The 21,484-nt window shown below is 35.5% G+C and overlaps 1 protein-coding gene across 1 annotated transcript in view; it reads left to right on the top strand.

Annotated features, from left to right (window-relative positions):
• LOC102515565 (lymphocyte antigen 75) overlaps positions 1-21,484 on the top strand; it is a 106,657-nt gene that overhangs the window by 51,373 nt on the left and 33,800 nt on the right. Inside the window, 11 exon segments of the mRNA XM_006176792.3 lie at positions 1,870-1,999; positions 3,129-3,355; positions 6,780-6,945; positions 8,366-8,533; positions 9,748-9,864; positions 11,762-11,956; positions 14,219-14,445; positions 15,933-16,101; positions 18,143-18,183; positions 18,185-18,293; positions 20,418-20,540. Coding sequence (XP_006176854.1) covers positions 1,870-1,999; positions 3,129-3,355; positions 6,780-6,945; positions 8,366-8,533; positions 9,748-9,864; positions 11,762-11,956; positions 14,219-14,445; positions 15,933-16,101; positions 18,143-18,183; positions 18,185-18,293; positions 20,418-20,540 — 1,672 coding nt within the window.

Here is a 21,484-nt window from a genome sequence, read left to right as displayed (position 1 = left end):
CTATGTACAAAACTATGTGATATTAGAACCCTTTTCAGAGATCATTCTTTAGTAATAAACAGATTTGGTGCAGTAGTTGAGGGCTAAACTCTAGAGTCAGACTGCTGGGTTTGAATTCCATTCAGCCATTCAGTATGCCTTTGGAAGTTCTCTTAACTTTTCTTAAGCCTCGATGTTTCATCTGTAAGTTCTGATACTGTTATACCTACAATGCAGTGTGAGTGTTACATAGGATAATTCACTTAAAGCTTTTAGCACAGTCCCTGACACATAGTTTTTTAAAATGAGGTTTTAGTATTATTAATTTTCAATTTCCTCCAAAGTTACTGGTACGTTTTGGTGTTTTTAGTTCTTCTTATAATAATTATGCAAATTTGTATTTTTCAAGAACATTATCTATTTTATTTAGATTTTCAATTGTGTATGCTATTAGTCTTTTAAAATCACTATATCTTATTTTGATTGTTTTTACTTTTTCTAATGTAGATTTTTTTCCAGCCAAAAGAATTTAATTGACGTTTATAGAATGCTCCACTGAACAGCAGAATATCCATTCTTTTCAAATGCACATGGAACATTCACCAAGATAAACCACATACTGAATCAAAAAACAAACTTCAAAATTTTTTAAAAATTGAAATCATACAGAGTGTACTTTCTGACCTTAATAGATGGGAATATACAATATTCACAAAACTATTAACCACTTTGACCTAATTGTCATTTATAGAAAACCACGTCCAGTAAAAGCAGAACAGGCTTTCTTTCCAAGGTGTACAGTACACTCACCAAGTAAAACAAACTGAGCCATAAAAACATCTCAATGAATTTCCAAACTTGAAATCCTATGGAGTATATTTTCTTGGTCACAAAATAATTAAATTAGAAATCAATAAAAATTAGATATTTAGCTGGTTCATATGGTAGTTCTATTCTTAATTTTTTGCTTATATAGATTTTTACAAAAACTAGTGTATGTTACTGTGTTTCTCCTCCCTCTTGTCCACCCTCTGCTCTTACTGCTTTTCTATCCTGTTTTTCCTGGAGTTATATTTTCCTGATTTTCTAATCTCATATTGAATTCTTAGTTCATCTTTCCTTTAAAAATCAGAATGCATTTAATAATACATGTTTGCCTTCACATAAAATTTTACTCATATCTCTTGTAATATTTCTCATATTATTCCTTCCTGTAATTATTTCATTTTTAGTTTAATGTTTATTGAATAGTATGTGAGTATGTGATTTTTAAAAAATCTATAGCTCCTGGGATAAGCTAATTTTTCTTGTTTTTCTAAGTATGATATGTTCAAACATAGAGAAGATTATAGGGACAATATACTTTGGATAAATTTTCATGTCTAGTATTATTGATTTGTGGTCAGAGAATGAAATCTAGGTAGACACTTTTCTTTATGGATGTTTTTATAGTGTCTAGTATAGGATCAAAACTTTAAGGTAAGTTCTCTATTATGTGGTACATCATTTGTCATTATAAAGTTTATAAACATCTAATAAGTTGAACTGATAGTCATTACTTTGTTGCTTACTTGCAATGTCAAGAATGAGAGCAGAGTGCTAAATTTTACTGTAATTGTATTTTCATCTTATTTCTAACAGTTTTTCTTTACCTATTTTGAAGATATATTTATCAATATTGCCACTATTTGCTTTTATAATTTCTAAGGTTAATTGCCCTTTTCCCATGTTTTAAAAGTTTAACGGGATTTTCTTAGTAATTTCATGGTCAGGTCCTTAATGGATTTATTTTTTATAGGAGGAAAACCCCAATTTGGAATATAAAGTTTTCTTGCTGGGATCTTCAGACTGTTGGTTTCATGATTGCTTGTACATATTTGCCTTTTTTAGATTTTTGATGAAGAGTCATCCTACCACTGTGCTGTCATGCTCAACCTCCAAAGGTCACCTTTTACAGGGACATGGAATTTTACTTCCTGCAGTGAGCACCATACTGTGTCTCTCTGTCAGAAATATTCAGGTATAGATTATTATTTAGATAACTATGGTACTTTATGCTGTTAGGTATGTACAGTACTTTTTCACAAAAAAAAATCTTATAAATGAATTAATATTAATTTATAATCATATAGCTTCCTTAAAATTTCAGCATGGCAAATCCACATTGGCTCAGTGGGTCAGATTAGCTCAAATGGAATGTGATTTTTTTTTCAAGATCATTGCCATACTTAATTAAATGTCAAAATTAAGCATCTAATGGAATTTGTTAATAGGAGTTGTCTAATGATAGTTAAGTTATGGTTGCATTTTGTTCTCCCTTCTCTTCTGGCATTTTTCAGATTTTACTTTCTATCATGAGGAAAGGAGGAGAAAAACAATGGTTTTGACTGAGTTCAGTATAACCATTCATGGTTAATTTTAGCACTAAAAAAAAGAATATGAAGCTTTATAAATGGATCACTGTCTATGCCTTCCTATAATCCCAGAAAAAGTAAAATGTGCACTTAAAAATAAAAATCATCTATATTTTCAAAAAGATATTTTTAAGAGGTATTAAGTTGTTTTCATTGATCACAGTAAGTTTTTAACAAATGATTTAAAAAAAACCTTTGTCATGTCATGAGAACCTCAATAATACAGGTGCTTCTGAAGAAATTTTTGCTCAATTAATTTTTGCTCATTTGTCTCATACTTTTTAGTAACTGTCTTATTGAGAAGTACTGTAAAGCAGTAATTGAAATATACCCTCTTATGGGTGGTTTTGTACATTTTTTCATGGGAGCTCTCCCAGGTGAAAACTTGTAAGGGAACACCTAACACCTCTTGTTGAAGCAGTTCAAACAAAGGAGATATTTGACACCAGTCTGAAGTGGCAATCTTATTGCAAGCTACTTTTATATATAGCCTTTCTTCTTCCTAAATCAGTGCAACTAAAACAGAATTTTGTTTTAATTTTAGAAAACAAATTTGTGGCTCACACATTCTACCCAAGGTATACGACAAGCACAGTTAGTTCTTCCACCCAAAGTCTAAAAGAAATGAATAGATAAATAATATCTAAAGGATGTTACTGGGAGGAGAAATTCAAAAAAATGTCCCATGACTTGCCAAGTGGGTGGTTTTTGTGTTTGTTTCTTTTTAATCCACAGAAATTGAAGGCAGACAGACCTTGCAGAATACTTCAGAAACTATAAAGTATCAAAATAATTTGTACAAAATCATCCTGAAGACTCTGACTTGGTCCGATGCTCTAAGGGAGTGTCAGAAGGAAAACATGCACCTGGTGAGCATCACGGACCCTTACCAGCAGGCATTCCTGACCGTGCAGGCGGTGCTTCAGAACTCTTCTTTATGGATTGGACTGTCCAGTCATGACGTAAGTTTTCAGTCCCAGCTGCCAGGATTGGGTGATGGAATGTGACATTTTTTTTTTTATTGCACACGGCATCCCTCATGTCAGACTAAAAGAAACCTTGATTGGTGTTAATTAAAATCTGTCTAAAATTTTAGACCAGAAATCCTAAAATCTTACCCCAGTGAATAAATTTCGTGAGTTATTTAATTTTGGGGGGGGGGCATCCATCTTTCTACTGTTGAAAGATCTGGTGCTTTATTGTTCAGATTAAGAGAAGGTTCTAGTGGGCACACATAGCTGAGCCCTTCATTTTATTTACTCCAGTCAGAGACTGAGCTTTCATCAGGAGCTGCCGAGTCTCCTCAGCTGATGAAAAGAAGAGAGGAAGGGAAGAATTAAAAAATCAGATGGGGCTGTGTGACTGGAAGCCCTGTGGATATTGTTAAAGGGCTTTTTATCCCTTTCAGAATCAGCAGAGTGAAATTAAGCTGCTCTACAAAGGGATTAGCATAGTGTTTCACCACATCTCAAACCCTGATCCTGGATAGAGGTCTTGGGTACTTCTCATTCATCTCATAGCCCAGCAAAGAATGCTGGTCTCCTATTAGTTCCCAACATTGTAAATTACGTATGTATGTAGCACAAACAGGAATGTCTATGCTATGAAAGCTTTTGGCTATAATTAATAGTGAATCTTTATTATTAAAGATTTAAATTAAAATATTATTAAAATATTATTATTATTAAAAATAAAACTGTAGTATTCTTCCCAGCATTGTAGGCCATTTTTTGCCTCTTTTCTGAGCCTTCTCTGTAATTATTTGATGCTCTGCCCCCTGAGATGTTTTGAGGGGTACAATATAGGGCTGGTGTATAAACCTGCATACACTGCACACTGATAGAGGTGCCATTTACAAAGTTTATGATGTGAACTTTGTCCCCTGCATCTGTGCAGTGCATGACTGGTGAATTCCTAGTTAGATAAATGTCACCTAGACCAGTATTCCCAATCCACTCTCAGAGAGAAGGTAATCGCCAGAGTAGGAGAGACGAGTCCACTGCATTCTGAAGCAAACCTAAGTTATGCAGAGCTGAGGATAACCCTTGGTATACCAAGATGGTTTTAGGGCTGCAGGGACAAAATGTGGCTGAAGACAGTTTAGTCCTTTTGCTCTTTAACATATTCTGTGTAGCTCTTTTTTATGTATCTTCATAAGCTGCCTTAAATCTTTGGCACATGACAGGGTATAAATAAATAAAACTTTACATTGAAAGCAATGGGAAAGATATTAAACATGGTAGTAACAGTATTAGATTTTGACTTGAGAAAAATTGTGCTGGGCAGAAGTTGGGGAAGGAAGTGAGCAGTCTAGATATAGAAGACCAGTTAGTTTCTTATAGACACTCACGCAGGAGGTGACGTTGGCCTGGACTGAGGCATGTGTACAGCGTCTGTGTTGCAGCAGTTCTGGGTTATAGAAAGTTCAGAGTGCGGCTGGGGTGGTGGGTCACTCAAGTACACAGAAGTGAAAGTATGTAGAAGAAGAGGAAGTCAAGAAGTCTTGGGAATGGGGCGAGTCATCCACGTGAACACAGACGTCCCTAAAGTCAGTGTTAATAAGACCAAGAGGACAGAGCAAGACATGGGGCATCTCCTTAGTGAATGTCAAGGAGGAGCAAGGGGGCCAAGTCCTCACTGAATGTCAGAGAGAAGCAAGGACTCTAGTAGGAATCTGTGGTGATAAGAAGGGCATAAACCTGAAAGGAAATGACTGCAGGAAATAAAAATACCCACTACCTCATTTTCATGGCCCTGTGGTATCTGAGACTAGAAAAACAAATAGCTTTCCCTTGTGGGTGCTGAAAGGAACTTACTCTGTTGGAAAAGACAGATTTTAATTAACGTCAATCAAGGTCTAGGATTTAGTAGAGAGATAGTTACAGTCTTAATAAAGAGATATACACAGGGAACTATATTCAATATCTTGTAATAACCTTTAATGAAAAAGAATATGAAAATGACTACATGTACATATATGCATGACTGGGACATTGTGCTGTACACCAGAAATTGACACATTGTAACTGACTGTACTTCAATAAAATAAAAAAAGAATAAAGAGATATAGTATTCAGTAAAGAGATGGAGAGAGTGGGCTAACTTGTCTAGAAGGAATAGAGGTTCCAAAGGCCCAGGGCCCTGGGTTAGTTGGGATAGCAGCAAAAGGGAAGGAACCCAGGGTCATACTATGTACATGCAATGTCCCAGGCCCGAGGGCCATGCCTGAGGCCTCTTGGCTTAGAGGCCACAAGGTTACGACTGGAACTCTGGTGGAGAACAGTACAGAAATAAACAGTTGGTGGTGTTGAGGTTTGGCCACGTTTGCTATTTTTGGTTCACTAAGAGACTGTCTGTAGCCTTTGCCCAGTATTCTAAAAAAAAAAACCAAAAAACCACACACAACCCAGTGATGTGAAATTGCCTTGGGCCTCAGGAAAGCTTAGCTCAGTGGGTCAGCGTGTAAGGTCTGGTACTGTGGCAGCACCACAGGGACACTGAGACAGGCCTGGACTTTGCAGTGCATTCCCTGTACTTCTGTGCCTTCTCTGTAAAGCCTCTCTCTAACAGGTGGGTGGTCAGGCCCTTGTCAGGATGTAAAGATAAATGTTCATAGACCTCTAGCACACAACAGAATATAGTGAATGAGGAAGCTTCTCTTCAAAGACAAGAGTGAAAAGAGTGGTGTAAGATCCATGGGGCCTGAGAGTTTAAGAGGAAGGGAGCTGACATCTAGGTAGCTCTTCCTGGGTGCCACCTAGCCACTGGGTTCTGTGTGTACACCTTGCCCCGAAAGTTCCAGCCCTGTGAGGTAAAGTGTCACTTCCATTTAACAGATGAGGGGGGTGGAAACTTGGCGAAGTAATAGCACAATTAAAAGCTGATAAGTGACTGAGCCAGAATTCAAAACTAGATATGCTTCGCTCCAAAGCCCATGTTCTTTCCACTACTACATGTTGTCTCTCACTTAGTCAGTGCTTACAGGGTCCTCACTTCATTTTAGCTTGCTGATTTGCAACCACCAAGGGTTCCAGTTACGTGTGAGGCAGCAAAGCATAATGGTTCAGGCATGGACTCCAGGACCTGAGGGCTTGGATTAGAATCCCAGCACTGTGGTTTACAGGCTGTATGACTTTGTGCATGTTATATGGCTTCAGTTTCCTCATCGATAGAATGCATGTAATAATAGTACCTATCTCAGATGGTTGTTATGAGGATTATGTAAGTTAATATTTGCAGAGTACTTAAAACAGTGCCTGACACCTAGTAAGAGCTATGTAAATGTGTGTTAAATATAAGATAAAATTAAAAGTCTTTAGGGTCAAAATCATACAATAAGAATAACATGAAGTATTACCACTTAAAATGTATTTCTGCTCCTTACAGGATGAACTCAACTTTGGTTGGTCAGATGGGAAACGTCTTCAGTTTAATCGCTGGGCTGAAAATAATGAGCAACTTGAAGACTGTGTAGTATTGGACACTGATGGATTCTGGAAAACATCTGATTGTGATGATGATCAGCCAGGCGCTATTTGCTATTATTCAGGAAGTACGCTAATTTCAAATATTTTAATTCTTAAATTGCTATCAGTCTCATGAGTAGTGGAATTTGGAGAGATGGTCTTGTAAAATTTGGTTTTAAAATTACAAAGCAATGATAATCATTTCCTTTTTACAACAAAATTTGTTGCAAAAATTTGTATCCAAGGAGAATTATCATATATTAAGTATTTTGTCATTCATTTGTTAATTTAAACATATTTTATCTATTTTTGTCAACTGATGATAATAATTGACCTTTGGCTCATTTTGCATACATTTTGTGTTTATATTCTTATGGAAAACTTACATTTGTGGGAATTCTTCTATAATTCTTATCATCAACAACTAACATTTCTATTATGAGTCATTGTTAAGGTTCATTTGGTTGCAAGTAATGGTAATTAGCTCAGGCTAGCTTAAGCTAAAGGGGAAATTTAGATCCTCAAAAATGGGGACAGAGCTGAGCCCCCTGAGGAGAGGAAATCAGGCCAGAGATAGCGTCCTCTACCTCTCCTCTCCGTTTCCCTGTGGAGCTGCACTCTTCCCTTTACAGCACTTTCTGCTTCTCTCTGCACGAGGCAAAACATGGTGACTTTCAATTATAGCCATATCTGGAGGTGAGTTGACCGTCTTTGAGTTACACTTTCCAGATTTGTAGAGAGAATCTGATGGAGTCAGCTTGAGTCAAGTATGCAATCTCTAGCCTAGTCAGAGGAAAGTGGTTTCACAGCTACTTCCAGGGGCTCACATCGGTAGGTTTGTGGTTAGAAAGAAGACTGCTTCAGAGACAAAGGGTGTTGTTAGCTGGGAGAAATACTGAAAGGCCTTTACCACATACGGAATCAGTCTGATTGGCTTTGAGTGAAGAATATCTCTATTTGCATCTTTTTTGAATATATGGCCTTTTCATAAAATAGGGAAAAAAAACAAATTCAGATTTTCTAGATGTCAGATTTTAAATTATTTCTGTCTGCTTTGGTTAAAGCAATAACTTATTTAGAACATCAATTATTTCATAAAATGTTCCTTTAAAGTTAGAGAAGATATCAGTAACCAGAAACTTGAAGGTGAATTCTCACAGTTGTGCTTAGGTGCCTGTCATTATGTTAGCGTAGTTTCTCTGAAGTGGCCCCTTGTATTTGAATGTTGGCGATGCAGGGAGATAAACTGCACTTAACCTAATAACACCTCATTTTTTACGTTCTTCCTCTCATTCCTCATCAGGGGAAAGAAAATACTAAATAATTTCCTTCCTACAGAAAGCTAGTTAAGAGGTGATGTTTTATTTGAGCATAAACAGGACAAGTATCACCAGGCTATTATTTCTTGGCTTCCTGACTATTTCCTACAAATCAAGTCTAACTGTGATGAACAGGATTTAACATTTATATCTGAAATTAGAATTCTTACCATTAATTCTCTTCTAGATGAGACTGAAAAAGAGGTCAAACCATTTGACAGTATTCAGTGTCCATCTCCTGTTCTTAATACTCCCTGGATACCATTTCAGAACTCCTGCTACAATTTCATGATAACAAAGAGTAGATATATAGTAACAGCACCAGATGAAGTTCATTCTAAATGTCAGACGTTGAGTAAGTATGTTACATGACTGTTATGCATTGCATATGCGCATTCAAAAACAAATCTCACCTGAGTATATTATAAATATTTCTAATTAGCACTAGTAACTAGATCTCAAAGATGTTCACCTCCTAATTTCTACATTACCGATGACAAAGTATTGAAATTTGTGTTTAGTTAAAATGGAAAGTATAGGAATTATCTCTTTTTTTTTGCCCACCCATTAGAGATCTAGCCTGTCTTTACACTTTATAAACATAATGGGTTCCACTTCAAAAAGGAAAAAAAAAAATTACACTGGGGAGCAGAGAGCTGGATGTTCAACTAAGTTAGGCTGCGGGCAAAGTGAAAATAGGTCAGTTTGAGTGGTTGAAACCAAGTAAGCCACAAAGAAGCAGCTGTGCTTAAAAGAAATACATGTTACATGCTTTCAGCTCTCAAGACTCTCCAGATACTTCCTGTGAGATCCACTGAGGATTTGTGACTTCTGAACAGTGGACCTATCAACTTTGTAGGAATTTCCTAAGAAAAATATCAAACCATCATTCCCCAATGTGTGCTCTGTAGAACACTAGTTTTAAGAGATGTGCTGTGCCCCAAAAAAGATCCTTGGTAAAATAACAAAGTTGAGAAACACCACACATCTTCACTTCACATGTTAAAGATTATCAAATGTACATTAGTATATGCTTTAAGAAATACTGGCATGAATGGACTAGCTTAATTTTGTTTAACCAATGTTGGTAAGGTTTTTTTCCATGTAGCCATTTTCTGAGGAACCCCTGTTAATTTCCTGAGGAACCCACTTATTAAACTTTTTAAACTCTGATATAACAGTTTAAGGAAAACTTTAAGGAAAAGGAAGATGTGTCTTACAGCCCATCCAAGAGGTTTTATTTATTATAGTCTTTGACAGTGTATCATTAATATAGTTGGATTTGTACCACCTCAAAATAAGCTTTAAGTGAGAAAGAGTAAAGTAACTCAATGTTTCAAATTCTTTACTCTGCTACTAGTTTCCTAGTGCTCTTTAAGACCAAATTCAACGTCAAAATGTCTTAACCTAGTTATTTTAGTACAACAAGATAGTTTCAATTTACATTCTTTCTTTCTACTATTGTTTTAGTTTTGGAGTATATTAAACTGGGAAATAAAAATTATTAAATATATCAAAGTGTTCCAAATAAGTAGTTATTTCAATTACTGTCTATTTTTTATTTAATAGATCCAAAATCACGGATTCTGAGTATTCGAGATGAAAAAGAGAATAACTTTGTTCTTGAGCAACTGCTACACTACAATTATATGGCTTCCTGGGTCATGTTAGGTATAATTTATGAAAGTAAGTTGTAAATTTGCTAATTTTCGCTATTTATGTTCATAGTTCATTATAAACTACTTGTTTATCAAGCTATTAAAGAATAGTTCTTCAGAGTACATGTTTATCAATATATAAAATTACAATTATTATTAGCATAACTTATATAAATATCAAGATAGTTTTTGTGTCTCTGCTCTGCCATTAAAATGCCTTCACCACCAAACTTAGAGTTAAATGGTGGAAAATAATTTCCTTTCTCCACTCTCCCTTTTAGCAATTCAAAACTAACTAAAAATGACCACACTCCCACATAAATCTCCAGTACTTACTTTAAATCTCTATGGATGTGGGATGAGTAAGAACAGAAATACACTTCTACTAATGTTGCATCTTTGGATTTATGCCATTGGCTCGGGGTACACTTAGAAAAATGAGACATATAGTCGGCCACTGGGATAAAGTGTTTGGAACTGTAAATACCATAAATCCAAGATATAATTGCTATGAAATTTTTAAAAACAGACTCTAATAATAGGGGAAATAAGACCAGTTTAGAAATTAGAGATGTCCTGAAATTCATAGTTTCAGCATTAGGGAAAAAATCACTCTATGTGCATAAAATGTCAAAAGTATACATTTATCCAAAAAAAAGGGGCTTAATACAGGGCACAGGACAGTGGTAGCTAAAGGCAGGGTAGGCAGAGAAGATAAATTACTCAAATCTGACCATTTTAAAAATAGCCTTCTCTTAGCTCTCTAACCTCTCTCTTTCTTATAACTTACTCAGGTTTTTCTTAAATGTTTATGGCTTGCAGATGAGTTAATGAAAATTAAGCTGTCAAGCCCTGGGTAAGACTTGGGTTCTCAGCTGAAGATGAGTTCATTATGGTAGGACTCAGAGGTGCCCAAGTAATTTCTCCAGTGACACTTGAATATTCTTAAATTTAGGAATGGAAAAAAGGGTTCTCAGATTTATGTAAAAGTGACTGGGGAAACAGTGGTCCCCTATGGAGCAGCAGAGATCAGACCCAGGAAATAGAGATTGCAGTTATACCCACTGATGTACCTTGTTAGTTATATTATCGGAAACAACTGAAAATGTACACTGTATTCTAAAAAGCACTTTCAGATCTGGGTATAAGTGCTTTGTCAAAGAAAGGATTTGCAAATATTTTCTCCCATCACCTTCTTGGTAGCATACTTTGTGAAACAAAACCTTTTAATTTTAATGAAGTTTATTTTTTGTTTTATCACATGGATATCTAAGAAGGCTTTGCCCTATCCTAGGGTCATGAAGACATACTCCTGTGTTTTCTTCTAAAGATTTTACAGTTTTAGGTCTTACATGTAGCTCTATGATCAATTTTGAGGATTTTTTGTATGGTGAAAGGAGAGGGTCCAACTTCTTTTTTCTTTTTTTTTTTTTTTGCATGTAGATATCCTATTGTCCCAGGAACTATTCTTTCCCCATTGAATTGTCTTGGCACCCTTGTCAAAAAACAAATGACATAAATTGTCCATGGTTTAGGTCCAGAGAAGAGATTTCTATCACTAGTATTATGATATGTTAATTACTTAAATAAAATAGTTATATTCATTTCCATTGCAGTTAAACATATATGTAGGAGAAAGGAATATTGAATAAAAAAGTAGCAAAATATAAACTTGTTGCAAGATGGTGGAATTACAAGTAAATTTCAATTTTTATATTTATAGTTTGCACTTTCTGTATTAAAAATAAGCATGATTTACTGTTATAATTAGAAAATATTTTAGAAGGATACATATAATCATACAACCTTTTAGAAGGTGGGGAAAGAAGAAAGAAATTAGTTGAGTTTGAAATATTAACCTCATAACCAAAATTCAAGTCTTGATTTAATCTCGAAGCATAGAAAAAAAAATGTTTCTTCTCTAGATAATTCTCTTATGTGGTCTGATAAGACCATGCTGTCATATACACACTGGAGATCAGGAAGACCAGCTATAAAAAATGGAAAATTTTTTGCTGGCTTGAATACAGATGGCTTCTGGGATATTCACACCTTTAATGTTGTTGAAGACGTGCTTTACTTTCACCAGCACAGCATTCTTGCTTGCAAAATTGAAGTGGGTAAGTATGCTAACGTAGAGTTCCCACTCCAGGGAAGGAGAATATAAAACCATTATTCACTCCACTAGTGGGAACCAGCAATTGTATTTTTTGAGTGGCTCCTCTGTATTCAGTCCTTTGAGAGGTGCTACAGGCGTTACCAAGGAAGGAAAAGACACAGTCTCTGGTGTCATGGTCTTGATCTCAGGGAGTAAAATGTAACTGGGGAGACAGCATTAAATTCTTTATATTTGTCTTACAAAGGTTAGTCTTAGATTATTTGGTCCAGGCTTACATTTGTTGGGAAGTCAAAGAGATCAATGAAAACACGGGTAATGAAAACAAAGAATACGTTGAGGAGGAGGAAAAACTTGCTGGGGCCTTGAAGGATGGATAAGATTTCTATAAATAGGAAAGTGGATTTGGGTAGAGTTTTGACATTCCATGCTGAAAATGAATGTCCCCCAACCTTGCCTGATTCCTCAAATAAGTCTATTTTTAAATGCATGTCAGTTTTAAATTTTTCACAGCTTAAAAACTGTTATTACGGCCATTCTGCTTTAAACCCTCTGCTAACATGGAGCCCATCACAGTCCCATCCAAGCCAATTTTCTCCCTTCATAGTCCTGCGGAATAACTTTCTGACATACCATTTTCATCAACAATCTCCAGGGATTTCCTGTTATCAATTACTTTGAGTTCATGTAAGCTTTTGAGACTTTTTTTAGAAACCAGTGTCTCCTTCTTAAAATTCTACATTTTCTCTCAGTCTCCATTCTTTCCCCCATTTTTGGTTCAGTAAGGATCTTTTCCTGCCACGCTGATCTCTTAATTGTCCCATGTACAGTGTATACTCATTCTCATTTGCACCTTTATTTATTTATTTTTAACTCTGCCAGGAAATATTCTACCTTCTTTCTTTTTTTTTTCTTTTTAAATAAAATTTTTATTTTAGGAAAGTTTTAAATTTACAAATTTGGAAAGATAGTACAGTCAGTTCGCATATACAACATAACAGTTTCCCCTGTCACTGACATCTAATGTTAGTATGGTACATTTGTCACAACTGATAAACCAATACTGGTAGATTATTACTACCTAAAATCCATACATTGTTCAGATTTCCTTAATTTTTACTTCATGTTATTTTACATTTAGTCATCGTGTCTCCTTAGCTTCCTCTTGGCTATGATGATTTCTCAGACTTTTCTTGTTTTTGATGACCTTGACAGTTTTGAGGAGCACCTGTCATGTATTTTATAGAATGTCCCTCGATTTGAGTTGGCCGATGTTATTCTCATGGTTAAACTGGGGTTATGGGTTTGGGGGAAAAATACAGAGGTAGTCATTGTCATCACATCCTATGAAGGGTATATAATGTCGACATGACTTACCTGTCACTGGTCACCTGGCTCTTATAATGTCTCTCAGTTTTCTCTACTGCAGATACTCTTTTTCCCCCTTCTCATCCTGTACCCTCTGCAACGAAGTCACCATACTCAGGCCACTCTTATGGAATGGAGAGTTATTCTCTGCCTTCTGGAGGTGGGGAGTGTCTATATAAATTACTTGGAATTCTGCACAGAAGATTTGTCTATTCTCTCCCATTTAAAACTTTATTTAGTCATTTATTTATATCTGTCATTTATTTATATTTATTTATATCTTTATGGGCTCCTAGTTTTTTTATACTTTGAGTTATAATCTGATAAACTTCATTATTTAATATTTGGCTCAAATTGTTCCAGATTTGGCCATTGGGAGATCTTTTACTTGGCTCCTGTATTCCTTTGAAATACCCTCATCATTGTGGTTTTGTTGTTGTTGTTTTTTGTTTTCAGCTGACTCTTTGGTAACCTTACTTCTTTTTGGCCCTAATTTCACCTAACCTAGACTCTGGAGACCTCATTTATCAAGCAGGCTTTCTGACACCCTTAATTCAGATGAATCTTTCCTTCTCTAGTCAGTCACACATATTCTAGTAGTTAATTGTTTTGCCCTCATTTCAAGTGTTGTTGTTTCTGTGCTTAACTAATACATGAGCTCCTTAAATGAAAGATGCTATTTATGTCTTTTTTGAATCACCCAGACAATTGTAATATGTGAGAGCCTATTACATATGCTGTGGCAATAAGAAAAAGAGAGTATGATTTGACTTCCATTATTAATGAGAAATTCAGTTTTATTTTAAATTTGAAATGTTTGCATGTCCAGCCTTACCCAAAATATATATTTTAAATAATTTAAATTTAATTACTAACACTTTTCATTTAAATATTATAGTTGACTACAAGGAAGAATATAATACTACTCTGCCACAGTTTATTCCATATGAAGATGGCATTTATAATGTTATTCAAAAAAAGGTAACATGGTATGAAGCATTAAATATGTGTTCCCAAAGTGGAGGTCAGTTGGCAAGTGTTCATGACCAAAATGGCCAGCTTTTTCTGGAAGATATCGTAAAGCGTGACGGGTTTCCACTGTGGGTTGGACTCTCAAGTCATGATGTAAGTCTTGTGTTGTTTTCCAGAAATTTTCCAAATACGTTAGAAGGTTGGAAATTTAAGCACAAAATATTAATTCAAAGTATAACATCAGTTTAAGTCTGGGGCCTGAATTTGCATAGCATTGTACTTTCTTATCTTTTTATAACATAGAACAAATAGAAAATTGTAATTGTCGGAGGCATTAGGGCAAACAGCCAGGACTGCAGCTGCCCCCGACACTGCCAGGCCATCCCAAGGGCCCACCAGATGCACGTCTCAACACCACCTCTTTAACCTATTTGGGGCAGACCAGTTGGAAAGCTGGTGAAAGGGAATAGCACAGGATCAGAAAAGCTTGAGTTCCAGTACTAGTGACATGTCTTCCATTTGCATGTTGGATGATCATGAACAAGTTATTTAACCTTTGCAAGCTTATTACCTCATCTATAAAGTTACGGTGATAGTATTTTTCTTAATCTAGGATTATAGTGAAGATTAACACAAAAATTTATATAAGGTGCCAAGTAATTCTTAATGTTAGGACTAATGAATGCATAGTTTCTTCCTACATTCCCTCTAGAAATGAGCACTATTTGAGAGTAATCTGCTGGTAAATACATCTTTTGTGCCACAGTTTGAATCCTATTAATTAATATATTCATGTACTGATAATAATGTCTAGTATTCAAAAAATAGACATCTATTGAGATTAGAATTGAAGGCTTAATTTAAATACTCTTTAGAACAAACTAGGGAAAACATAAGGATGACAAATTAGGATTATAGAGTCAAAGGAAAATCAAAAGTAATCTTCCCATATGAGTTTCTTAGGAAGTATTTTCCTCTTCTAGCCTCCTGCTGCTTGATGGCTTCTGTAATATGAAAAAATCTAGCCAAAGACACAAGCCACAAAACTGTAAAACATAAAAAAACAATATTCAGAATAATGTGAAGGTTGGGATTGTAAATCTGTAATTGTGAAATGGAAGCCATTTGCATGTCATTTAATTTCAAATGTATATAAACTCTTCCTTTAAAAAATAAATCTAAACAACAAGTTTATACTGTATAGCAGAGGGAACTATATTCAATATCTTGTAGTAACTTATGGTTTAAAAGAATATGAACACAAATATATGTATGTTCCTATATGACCAAAGTACTATGCGGTACACCAGAAATTGACGTAACATTGTAAACTGACTGTACTTCAAAAAAAATATTTTGAATAATTTAATTTAAAAAAAGAAAGCAACTAAAAAATAAATCTAGAGATAGTTACTATAGTACATTTTAAAATCCTGTTTAAATTATGCCAGAGCAAATGTCTCAAATCAGTGCATCAAAAGTAAACCCCTGATTTTACACATAAGGCCAGACCTGTAATACTTATAAGCAAATAATTAATACCCTATTCCTATATTTCTTAAAGTATGTACAGTTCTTCTTATTGTTCTTTTTGAAAGCATATATCTGAATTCAGGTTATCTCTATTATTATTAAAACAGGGACGTGAATCAAGCTTTGAATGGTCTGATGGCAGTACATTTGACTATATCCCATGGAAAGATAAAAAATCTGCTGGAAATTGTGTTGTCTTGGATCCAAAAGGAATTTGGAAGCATGAAAAATGCAACTTGGTTATGGATGGGGCTATTTGTTATAAACCTACAAAATGTAAGACTTGATTTCAAATAACTGTGTATTTACTAAAACGTATTTGTTTTATGTACATGATTAAATACTCAAAGGAATGTTTTATAGATTTTAAATCAGGTTTATTCACAAATCCTATCAAAATAATTTTGTTACTTTGGGAAGAGAAACAAATATGATATACCTATTCAGGGAATTGTTTTTCCTAAAGCTGTTCAATTGTTCTATCCCTAGGTTAGTTTTACTCTTGAATTTGTTCATTTTAATTTCACTTAGCAGTTTTTTCAAAGGCTGAGGTGCTCCATTTAAAAAAGAGTTTCACAGCATGTAAATTTGGGAAATATCTCAGATGATTTACCACATGGATGTCTCTAGGAGTTTCTATAGTAAAGAAATGTTTTGTGTAACTAAACATTTTCCAAACTTATATGAGCCTTAATATCTGAGGGAAGAGCCCCTTCCAGCAGAGGCTGGATTTGAGGGTCATCCTTGGTGGGTGGAGCACGAGCTATGAGGAAAAGCACAAGGACCTAGACCCCCCAGGGGCTGCAGAGGCCCGTTGGGCAGGCCACGAGATGCTGGCGGTACTGGTGTCTGAAGCTTCTGGTTCTCAGTGCCTGTCATGTTTTCTGCTCTGAAGAATCCTCAAGAGAAGATTTAACATCCACATTCAACAGATTTAAGCAGAAGAAAATGTGAAAACCTTATCTAGAGAAATAAGCGAATATTAGAAAAGGAGAATGATATAGAGAATAAGGAATAAAGGCACAATCAAGAACTGACATCTTAGTTGTTTGATACAGAAAATCAATGTAATCTCTTAGAAAACATACAGGAGAAATATGGTAAAGCATGTAGAAATGGAGAGGACATCTGTGTTAGAGAAACAGACTTTATAGGATGAAGGAGAATGGTAACAGCTGAGACACAAATTCAGTGCTGTACTGAGTTGAATAGTGTCCCCCCAAATGCATGTCCACCCAAAAGTTCAGAATGTGACCTTACTTAGAAATAGTCTTTGCAGATGTAATTAGTTCAGATGAGGTCATACTTGATGAAGATGAGCCCTAAATCCAAAGACTGGTGTCCTCATAAGAGGACAGACAGACACACAGGAAGAAGGCCATTTGATGACAGTAGCAAAGATTACAGTGAGGCAGCTACAAGCCAAGGATTTCCAGAACCATGAGAAGCTAGGAGACAGGCATGAAACCAATTCTCCCTCAGAGCCTCCAGAAAGAACCAATCCTGCTGACATCTTATCTTCAGACGAGGAGAAAAAAGCAAGAAAAGCCTTCAGTGACTAAAGGACATTCCAATTATACAAAATGTTACAGAGCAGTGATGTGGGTTGAGATTACTGGCCATACCAGCTCAGAAAGTTGATTCAGATCATCAGCACCCCACCAACAGGATGTTGACAGTTTACTTTCCAATTCTCACACTCTCCTCTGTTAGAATTAACAATGGTGTTAAGGGGCACGGGCTTTATAACGCAGACTTCTTGTGTTATAAAGCACAATTAAAAATTAAATAGTTTAAATGGAAACCATTGGGAATTGTTAAAATCTGAGAAGCCACACCTACTTTTTTTGTTTGAGAAAGATTTTGCTGTGCAGATATGTTGCACTTTGTAAACAAATTACCAAATTTCACTTGTGGGTGTGATTTTTTTTATAGCAAAGCAAAACTAGGTTTTTATTATCAAAGTGAAAGGAATGCAAAGACAGAAAGAAAGAATTTTAATTACTATTTCAAAGTAGTTACAGGCCTACCCAACCTGTCTTTTCTTCTTTTCCTATTCTGTCTTCCTAATTGTTTCTACTTTAGTCTAAATCCATCTCAGAGGGCTAGGTACGTCCTTCTGTATTCTCAGTTTTATAAATGGTATTCCAAAAGGCTAACTAGAATGCACACTCTTAGAGAGTGGACTGTAGCTTTCTCTGCTGTGTATTGAGATGAATGCTTCTTACCCACAGTGTCAAATAGGGATGTTTAATGAGATTTAAAAGTCAGTCATTCTTTCTGTGCGTTTTTACAGTTGTGTCTAACATTTTTATAGCTAAAGAGGTGTCTTCTCATACATACTCGTCAAGATGTCCATGCAGTAAAAGGGAGTCAGTCACAGTGGATCCAGTACAGGGACCACTGTTACACGTCTGACCAGGCATTGCACAGTTTCCTAGAAGCCAGGTGGTTTTGTCCAGAACTTGGTGAGTTAAAATATGTTGATTTTCTTTGACTTGATTCAATCATTGGGGTTTTTTCTTAAGGAAATCCTTTAAAATAAAAATCACATTTTAAAAAATATTTCTGAAGCACTCACTAACTATAATAGCACCATAATCTAATTGCCCAGTGGTGGGGAAATGGTTAAGTATTTTATAATACATGAGCTCAATGGACTATTGGTACAGCCATTTAAAATGATCAGTGGAAGATTAAGTGCATAGGAAATAAAAGTAAATGGGAAGAAGTAGAATAAAAAATTGCTAAGTAAACTGTGTGTGAAAACACTGACAAATGAACCATTTTAAATATAGCTAGATATGCTTAGATGAAGGTATTAAGTGATAGATTTTTTTGTACAGTCTGTTAAGCAATAAATACAAAATCATAGATTTTTTTCATACTTAGTTATCAATAAGTAAGCTTAGCCTGACCAGGGTAACGAAATCCAAGAAGCATGGATTGTTCATCCATTCTGCAAAAGGAATGGCCCACATTTCTGAACATTGTAAGGGACGGGACTTTTTGTCTTCAGATTTAACTATTTTTAGAAAGAGCAGCAATGATTGACTCTCTCCCATGATAAACTTAGCCTATAGTCAAACTGTGAAATGACTTCTGGGGAGACCATCTAGGGTATTTCAAAGACCTGCAGCCTTGGACAGCCATTTAGCCAGGCAGATGACATTTATCTCATTTATTTTGCTACTGGTGGAGACACTTAACTGATTTAAAAATCTCCTTGTGACGGCTTCACTACATGGTGGGAACTTTTGTGTGGGGACTGGTTGTGTGTTATACATGTTTATGTATGCACGTGATGGGAACTACTCTGAGCTCTCTCTATATATGTTCTGAAAGAAGGAAGCCTCTTGCTCCTAGAAGAGAGAAGAGAAAGGTTTACTGTCTTTGTCGTGTGGGAGTTAAGCACTTAAGCTTTGGAGGCAGACAGGTCTGGGTTGCAATCCCAGCTCCCACACTTACTAGCTGAGTGATATTGTGGAAGCTACATAATTGTTTCTCTTTCTCATCTGAACAATGAGAATGAAGAGTACTCACTTCAAAGTTTGGGTAAATGTTGGGTTGTTGTAGGAATGAAAGAAATGAGACAGTGCCCTGCAAATAGCATTCAAAACTATTCTTATCATTAGGATTGAGATTGACTTTGTAATTCTAAAACTGGCTAGCTGTGTAAACCTGACCAATTTACCTAATCTCCTTGCCCCTCCATTTCATCATCTGTAAAATAGTAGTAGTACCTTCTTCTACGGGATTATGTAGTGTTAAACAAGGTAACGTGTGACGTGCCTGCACAGTGTGGGGATCTGTAAAGGAGTAAAGGCTTTCTTTTGTCCTTTTTTAAATACCCCACATCTCAAAAGAAATGCTTAATTCAAGTCTTGTTGGGCTTGAAGACTATTTGATTCCATTTAGGATTGATTTCCAAATCTAGTTATTATTTTATTTCTATCCCTTTCCTGACGAATGATAATAACACTTTTTTTTCTCTGTGGGTTTAGAGCAACCAATCACACTTCAAGAATACTCACCTGTTCAATTCTATACTGTATTTAGGAACTTACAATTGCATGACCAAGTATGCTTATGTATATAAAATAGTATTAAAAGGAAGGCTAACACTCTCCAGCATCCCAAACCTATTTGTTTTTATTTTCACTTTAACAGAAGCAAATTTAAAGCAGAGTTATGATACAGAAGGAGAGAGTGTTAAAAATCTAGAGGGGCACACAGATTTCTACCATTACACAGCCCACTTCTTCCGACTAGCTAGCTGTTCATACATGAAAGTCTCACTGGTTAGGCAGTTCCAACATCCAAACTATTACCAGGGACATATTTTGAGGAAATACAAAATTTCTATATACACAATTTCAATCTAGAAATATTTCCAACTTTTTTGGAAGCTATTACTGCTATACTTTCAAAAACCTGACCTAAATACCAGATTTTCAGAACATTCTCTGTATCAAATTTGAATTTCTCCATGATCTTGATCATGATCGTTTTTTTCAATGCCTGGTTGAAAATAAACCACTTCCCTAGTTTTCATAAAGCTGATTGGTTTGGGGTTTGTTTTCCTTCAACAGCTCATTCTGCAACTCTCGTTACCATAGAGGATGAAGATGAGAATAAATTTGTGAGCAGACTGATGAGGGAAAATAATAATATTACCATGAGAGTTTGGCTTGGATTATTTCAACTTTCTGCTGGTAAATGACATATCTGTGTGTGCAGTGTGCAAAGAGCATTCAAACTTGTCCTAAATACCGTGTCAGCCTCACTGAAGAATGTCAACTGGTGGCCAATTCAAATGCTTCTTATTGATGAATAAGCTAGGTCTGCTGTTTTAGAGGCTTAAAAATTCCTGATGAATAAATGAGTAGCTTATTAGTAATGATGGAAACACTAATGAAATAGAAAGTCAGATTAAAATCAACAGAAAGTGTTTTAGAGGCATAAGATGGTTGGGTCAACAGGATATTTTTTTCTCCTGTGGCAATATCTGTGCCCCCTGTGTCCCCACAAGGAACCCATCTCACTTACTTCCCTTAGAGTTTTAGTCTCTATTACCCAGTGTTTCTGTAGCTTATAACTCTGTTATTCAGACAGTTCCCTTCTTGTTGGAACTTTTTTTTTTTTACCATAGAGTGAAATTAAGCCTTAATAGTGATTTTTTTATACTGTCTTAGTAAAATTGCAGATATTTGGTTCAAAAAGATTTGTGGAAGTATTTTTCAATAGGGAATACTAGATACAGGGTTTAAGTGCACTTGGAATTGATAAAGAATGAATTAAGAGTAGAAATTTGATAGAAGATTAGGAAGTCTATTTCACATTTTATGCAAAGTTGAATTCTAAATAATTGAAATAAATGTGAATTCCAGAATATCAAGTATGTGTCAAAAAGTGAACGAATTCAAAGTTGGCCATCTAAATGAATTATAAATTGACTTTATACTATCACCACAAGGTGGTGCTACCTCCCCCAGCAGCACATTGTGAATGATGGGGGTGGAGGGATGGGGAAAGGGATACAGGTCTTTAGAAATCTATCTATCACACAATAAATGTGCAGGCATTTTGCCCTTTAATCAAAACACCATATTCTATGTTAGTGCTGTCTACCAGAACTTTATACAAAGATGCAATTGGT

This window comes from Camelus ferus, chromosome 5, assembly GCF_009834535.1.
Source record: "Camelus ferus isolate YT-003-E chromosome 5, BCGSAC_Cfer_1.0, whole genome shotgun sequence".
Classification (NCBI taxonomy): domain Eukaryota; kingdom Metazoa; phylum Chordata; class Mammalia; order Artiodactyla; family Camelidae; genus Camelus; species Camelus ferus.
This window is presented reverse-complemented; position numbering and strand designations above follow the sequence as displayed.